The sequence below is a fragment of the Penaeus japonicus genome, unplaced genomic scaffold (assembly GCF_977035675.1).
Source record: "Penaeus japonicus unplaced genomic scaffold, GWHDUDI00000001_assembly GWHDUDI00000038, whole genome shotgun sequence".
NCBI classification, from domain to species: domain Eukaryota; kingdom Metazoa; phylum Arthropoda; class Malacostraca; order Decapoda; family Penaeidae; genus Penaeus; species Penaeus japonicus.
Window position 1 is genome coordinate 3,374,528 of NW_028234440.1, and position 7,409 is coordinate 3,381,936.

The 7,409-nt window shown below is 33.5% G+C and overlaps 1 protein-coding gene across 2 annotated transcripts in view; it reads left to right on the top strand.

The window, feature by feature from the left end:
• Positions 1-6,913, top strand: part of G9a (histone-lysine N-methyltransferase G9a) — a 61,875-nt gene extending 54,962 nt beyond the window's left edge. For both annotated transcript variants that reach the window (XR_015190674.1, XM_043022740.2), the window contains one exon: positions 3,815-6,913. Coding sequence is in view for 1 of the 2 variants with exons in the window: in XM_043022740.2 (XP_042878674.2) it covers positions 3,815-3,965 (151 nt within the window). In the remaining variant the exon portion in view is untranslated. The remainder of the gene's footprint in view (positions 1-3,814) is intronic.
• The last annotated feature ends 496 nt before the right edge of the window (positions 6,914-7,409 follow it).

Consider the following 7,409-nt stretch of genomic DNA (forward strand, 5'->3'; position numbering starts at 1 on the left):
TTAAGATTATTTTTTCTACAATTAAGCATAATATTACACATGGTGAAAGTATATTACAAACTAGAAACGTATCTTTTATTGGCAATATCTATAATATGCAACAACTTCTCACATGTATTATATTCCCCTATCCGCAATTACCATGTATTTGATATCCCATATATAATGGAACAAAGGAGAACTAAACACTCTTTCCGAAAAACCTGGGACATTCACAAACTTTTCTGTGGTGAGGTTCCATAACTTCTCATAGGAAAAATTGTACCAAATTCGATCCTTCAGGTTTGGCTGGTTTGTATATCCAGCTTTTTCCGATTCCATTTTCAGAATACCAAATACCTCATGTCAGCATCGTGAGAGAGTGGCATGAAAATGACATCTGTGTTATGTAGATATCTACTGATGGATGCAAAGTAGGATTTGTCAAACCCTAATCTGATCCCTACTTCTGAACACATTTGAGATGCCCCAAATGCTGTCTGAAATATTGTCGGCTCTGTACTAATGACAGCTTTTCGCCAGCAAAAGAAATGGATCTTGAAGAACTCGAAGATACCTTTGATAACAGTAGAGTTCTTTTGCAATGTCCCCAAGCATCTAATCAAATTGTCTTTCAAGCCAACTTTTGTCTTGGATGGCAAATCAGCATTTTCAATACTTCATAATTTATCAAGTACAACATCAAGTGATATACAAACATGTAATGATGAACACATATAACCTAACCACCTAACACCAACTGGCACAAATATCCTAGGCAATATTATGCTTTTTAAATTCTTTTAAGGACTCAAGACAAAATAATTTTGCATGTCTGTTCAGTAGTTCATGAATGGTTACCCGTCAACAGCATTAAAGTTAATTGGGCACTGAAAACGGACCTCATCATTTATATCCTCATAAAAATCAATCGCTTCTGTTAATTCCCTGAGGTTATGACATGTTTTTATTCATATTGGTTATCTTCAATGAAGCTAGAGTGCCATCTCTTTTACCAATAGTTGCCTGCCTTTTCTTGCGGAAAATGGTAATATCTAAAGGAATCAATCTGCTGTCAAGACCTACTACTTGAGAGAAAAAAAAATCAGTAAAATTTGTTGCATTATATCCATGGTGTATTTCCGTTTCCCTTCTGGCAGTCATCAGGAGTGGATAAATCTTCTAAGGTTGAGGAAGAATAAGTTTTTGTTGTCATGTTTATTATCTGTATCGTTTTCACATATTCCTGAATCTCACTCAGTAATTTATTTGCCAGACTACATTTCCTCTTATTTCTGTATTCCTTCCTTTTAGTAGGCTTTATGGTCAGCAGAACCAGTGGATGCAGCACTACCATTTAACTTTGCTTCATACCACTCGATGTCTTCTTGTAGCACTCTCTCGGTTGTCTTTTGCCTTTAAAAGATACGATTTCAGTACCAATAAACGAAGCTTTCAAACTCTCCTCCTGTGTACAACAATATACTTTCTTTATGTTAAGTACTTTTGTGATGGCCTTTAGTTTAGTAATAGAATTCAGTCCAAATTTCTGATATAATTCTTCAATTTAGTCACAAGTTTCAAAGCAATTTGTCGTCCAGAAAAGTTTGGATTTCAATCAAACACTTTCAGCGAATTATATCGTGCCAATATATCACAAACAAGTACCAACACAACAGAAGCTTGTTGGAATGTATAATAATGTTATTAATTAACTAACGTTTATATGCTTATTGAAGAAACACGGCATTACTTTACAGGCCATTAAGTTCAGTGAGCAACTAGAAGTATTGAAAGACTTCCGACCTAAGGTCATTGAGGAACTTGCTATATGCGGTATTTAAGTGCTTAAGGTCTGTGAGAAATTTGTTGCATGCAATATTTAGGTTCCCAAGGTCAGCGAGGAACTTGATGCACCTAAAGCCACAAATTTGATTGCGATTCGGAAGGGAACTATCATCACTTAACGTTAGCGAGGAAGTTCGAAGTCCGTGGACTCGTCCGCTGCGCGGCCCCAATTCCGCGGAAATGCGTAATATATTAAATTGAAAAGTGCAACCCCTAAACGTTATCAGATCAAGCTGATTTTTTTCACATTTCATTTTTATGATATATGGAGCCTATTTATGTACAGTCACAATGACATTTCAAAAGTTGCAATTATTGAAATACCCTAGTGTGCGTGCATGTGTGCATATGTGCTAGTTTGCGTGTGCAAATGTATGCATGTGTATGTACGTGTATGGATATGTGCATGTGTGTGCTGTACCTTCACACACATACACAAATCTCACCTATGCCTACATTTCTTTCACACACACTACCAGCACAGTCTGGTAATGAGAGGAATATTGCTAAAGATGATAACATGAGTGTGATTCACTCACATTATGATTGTTACCAACGCTTTCGCTTCTGTCATCATATTTTAGTTTTGAAAGGCTTGATGGTATACACCTTGATATCAGGAAATGGAATGGCTTGTGTACTGTATTTACCAGTGTGCTAAGCAAAGGATTAATCCAAGTATTTGGATGCAATAGATTGATGTTAATAGTTTAATGTCACTAGAGTTTCATGTCTTGCCACTCTGTTGTCTGCATTTTGCCCGTGCTTATCACAAAAGGCATAATTTGTTCTTGATGGAGTTGCAGATGTGGAATCTTTTTGAATTTTTTTTTTCTCAGTGTACTATGGGGTAGCTTATATGATAATTTTAAGAAGTTTGCATCACTTAGTGGTAGATTTACAGTACATATAAATAAGTATATGACTTAAGAGAAATATATAATAATTTGATAAAATTTGGAACTGGGAATCTTTTTAATATGGATTTAGATCAGTGATTGTTCCTTGAAAAATTAGGTTACCTTGCCTGTTATAAGGAATGAGCCAATTCTTACTTGTCTTCTACCTTTCATTTCTTCCATCCATTTCTCCCCATATATCTGTCCTTCCTCCCTTTTCTTTATGTCTCTGCTTGTTAATCATATTTGTATTCTGTGTGTAAGAATTTATTTTAGCATTGTCTTCCTTTGAAGATCTGTATAATGTACGGAAAGCCAAGCTGAATTGTAGGTATTCTGAAAATGTTTGTTAGATGTGGAAATTTGTTGGTGTGCTAAATATTACACACTTGTATATGTTTGACTTGTTTTTGTATTTGGTGTCAAAATTTGATTTTGTTACTTTGTTTATTGACACCAATAGATGAAAGTGTATTTTTTTATATTTTGGATGTTCGGGAGAGAGATCCCTCAATTTAAGATATTAAGGGATAAATGAATTGGCTGATGAAAGAAGCACTTGGTTTATGAAAAGAAACTCTTTTTTGTGTTGGTTGTTTTTATTGGATGAATCTACATCACTTTTGTTTTTCCAAAGTGGTGTCAGTTGCTATTCAGTTATAGTAATGAATTAGTAGTTGTGACCATATGTCTTACTTTGTAGAGTTTAAGATGAGAACTATCTATGCTTCAGTTCTAAGAGGACTTCCAACAGCTTTATAATTTTTTATTTATTAACATAGTCATGTGATATGAAGTTATGGACTAAGCTTCTTTAGCTTGTGCAAATTGGCCTATTTTAATGTATGAGGAAACAGTCAGTTAAAAAAAAAGAAAAAAAGAGATCAGTTCATTCTTGATACAGATTTCTTTTATACAATTGGCAGAGACCATGTTAGAACAGTCTCCTGCAGACACAACTTGTAAATGATTCTATTTATTATTATTATTATTATTTGTGTGTGAATTTTTTAGTCACATTTTATAGAATGAACATATGTGTACCAGGTGACTAACTCTTAATACTAACCAACCCTTCTTCTATACAGGTTTGACTATGGTGAAAAATTCTGGATAATCAAGTACAAGCATTTCACCTGTACATGCGGCCTGTTGAAGTGCAAGTATTCCAGTGAGACCATCCACACCACACTCGAAAACTACAACCGGAGAATCAGGGAGTTGCAGGAGACTGCATAATGCGAAGGCGAAGAACATATTGTACCTTTTTAGAGACACTACTTGGTGTAGGATGTTTACATTCTGTGCAAAGATAGTGAAAAACCTTTATAACATGATATTATAAGTGGTACTTGGTTATTTTCCAGTGTATTTCAAGTATTTAAGACAGTGGTTCAAATTTGAACCTCAAAAGTGAAGGGAATGTGAAGCAATTAGATTGTTGTTGAAACTACTGACTGCCACTTTTTCCTGTGATTTGAATTTTTTAACAGAATATAAAAAGAAAAACAGTGATTAAAGTCAAGTGGCCCCTGGTGATATAGAGTATATGTGGGTATACAAAGCTTACTAAAGTACAAACTGCTTTTTTTTTTTTTTTTAAAGGACCTTGACTGCAGCAGAATAACACATTAAAACTGATCTGGACCAAGTAACAAATGGGGGCATGCCTGTATTTGGTCATGGATTAGACATACATCATTTATAAGTACAATTTAGTCATTGTTATGACTGGATGTTATGTAACTTGAGAAAAACAAATCTACAGAACTGCATAGCACAGCCTTACACAAAGGTTGACTTCCTTATACAAGACCTGTTTCAACCTTTTTCCATTAAACAATTTGAAAGCCTTTGTAATTAGGCTGCATCAGTAGTTAAATGGAATTTTTAAATAAGGATTGATCATAACCAAAGTCTCCTATTGAAGTGTTTTAGTTTTATTGCTACATTGTCACTGATTGCTCACAATATTCCTCGTCTTATCCATTTATGGTATTTTTTACCACATGTTTTCAGAGCTGTACGTTGTTTTGCTATATATTTATGGATTAATACCTACAGACTTTTGTTATTTTCTTTTGTGTTTTCAAAGCATTTATTGCTATTTAAGATATCATTTAATACAGATATATGTTTTGACTCAAGTGTTCCTTTGGGGGAATGTGATTGTATTCAATGATTTTTATTTTTCATATTTTCTTTAGTTCATCTTTTCCTCTTTTCTATATCCTTAATGGTCTCATCCTGCCAAATAAAAGTTGTCTGAAAGAAGGCACCATCCTGATCCTTGTGTTATAAAGGGGTTAGACAAATAAACTTAATTGTTTCCTTCCTTTTGTCTCTATCTAATAGAAAAGATAAACAAAGGTGCCTTCATTTCCAAGTGTGATTTTTAGCAATTGAATAATTGTTAATAGCTGTACTTAGCCAACCCATTAGAAATTTCAGGTGTATGACAAAGAGCTACTCTGTTGATATAAGAGCAGTAAAAGCACAAAATGTAAAATAGGTTTATTGAAAGGTAAGACAATTTCAAAATCCTTGTGGATTTCATCTAAAGAGGAGGAGACAAAGAATACAAGAGGGAAGGGAGAAATGACTGGTTACAAGAAACAACACAGGAGCATAGGTAGAACAGGTTTGGTTGTGAGGTTAGTTAACTCATTTATGCTGTGGCCTAGATTTGTGTAATGCCACTCTTGCTGGCTAGATAACAAGTGAGTGCAGTGACTAAGCACGAGATCTCTGTGACCACTATGAGTGCTTTTCACCCACTGGCTTCAATGGAGTGATAATCAAAGGTTTTTGTATTTGTTTACATAATTTTCATAAGTGAATAAAAATGTGTGTGTACAAGTGGAGCTCCTATGATTATGTGCATATGTAACAATGTAAAACAAATGTTTTGAGGTAATCTTGACTTTCGAGGACGTCACCCAGGGGAGTGAAATATTACGCTGACATGGTAACACATCATCCAGCACAAATGTTTTAGGCAACAATTAGAGAATATAGGAAATGAGGAGATTATCCATTGGAGAAGAAACACTGTTCAAGGTGAAAGTGGACAGCTTGTTTATAGGAGAGGAAGCAACCTTTCTTTGGGTATGGATATCAAAGGATGAAAAGACAATATGGACGCTGACCAGTTCATATGATGATCCATATCTCATTGGCAGCTGATAAGGGCATTGTTAGTGTCTTCTAAATGTCTTGCTAATGGCTGAAGGTGATGTTGGTATATCTCTTAGATGTGGTGTATTTGCACAACTACACAATAATTCTTTCACCATTTGTGAAACTTTGTACTATTTCTTCTCTCTTACCCTGGAATGTTCCTTCCTCCTTTCCTCCTTTATACCTAAAGATGAAGTCTGGGAGGATTTCAAAAATGTCTCACCATTCATTAAACCCATATTGTGTAGTGTTTTTTCTGCCAAATTTGTAAGTGACCATTTTATATACAAGTAGTAGGTATTTTGTATCGTTATTATCATTATTATTTTTATTCATTTATTTATTTATTTTTATTTTTATTTTTATTTTTTTTTTTTTTATTTTTTTTTTTTGGATATTTATTTTTATGTCAGTTGAACCATATATAATGTTAAAAAATTAAATGCCTAAAAAATACACCATATTTAGTCACAGATTGTGTTATTCTTGTTTCAGGAATAGAATTTAGATGTAAATTTATGTGTTTGGTTATTAGGTATTACATGTTCATTATCATTTTTATGGTCATTATTATATTATCTCCTTTTATGAAGTGATTATTGAAATCAGATTTATAAGGGTATTATACATTGAAAAATATATTGTTTGTTATTCATGCTTCTGTGAATAACATAATTTCCCCTGAATTATTGACTTTAAAATGTTTGGATAGAAATTGTCATGTTATGTCTTAATTTATTGTTACTGTTGCTCATTCTTATTTTCTTTTTATAATTTTTCTATTCATTAGAAAAATGACTGAACATGAATTTTTGCTTTAGACTACAGTATTTTTTAAGAAATAAGAATAAAATGAAATCAGTTTTATATGACATTTGAAAAGATGAATTTTAAAAAGTAGACTTGTGGGTGAAGTGTTGAGGATAAAATAGTTGTTATGGTATTATGTATTGAGAGATGTGATGTCTCTCTTTTTTTATTCTTTGCAGTAAACTGATCCCTATGTATATTATTGTTTTTTAACCATTTTCACTTAGTTACTCATTTCATATTACATTATAAGTACTCATTATACGTGTGTGTGTGTGTTTGCAGTGTTCTGAAGGTAAACTACAGAATGATAAAACAGGCTTGACATTCTTATATGTAAAGCCTTCCTTGGAAAAAAACAACAAAAAAAACTTGGGTTAGTTTGATGGACATGATTATGTATGAATAAAATATGATCACAATATTTATGTTCTACTTTAATCAAGCCAGTCAGGCTGTAGTAGGAAGCTGGTATACTGTGACCAGCATACAAGCTGTATCAAGATTTAAAACTTTCTCAGTCCACATTCACCAGAGCAACCAGTAATCCAACTTTTTAGGCGGCAAGAATATCACAAGATTTAATTTTCCCAGTCTGGTACAAGCTGGCACTCTGGCATTCAGTGGAACTTAATTCGTTAACTAAAGAGCCCATACTTGTGAGCCATCAGCTGGTCAGCCCTGTAACTCTCA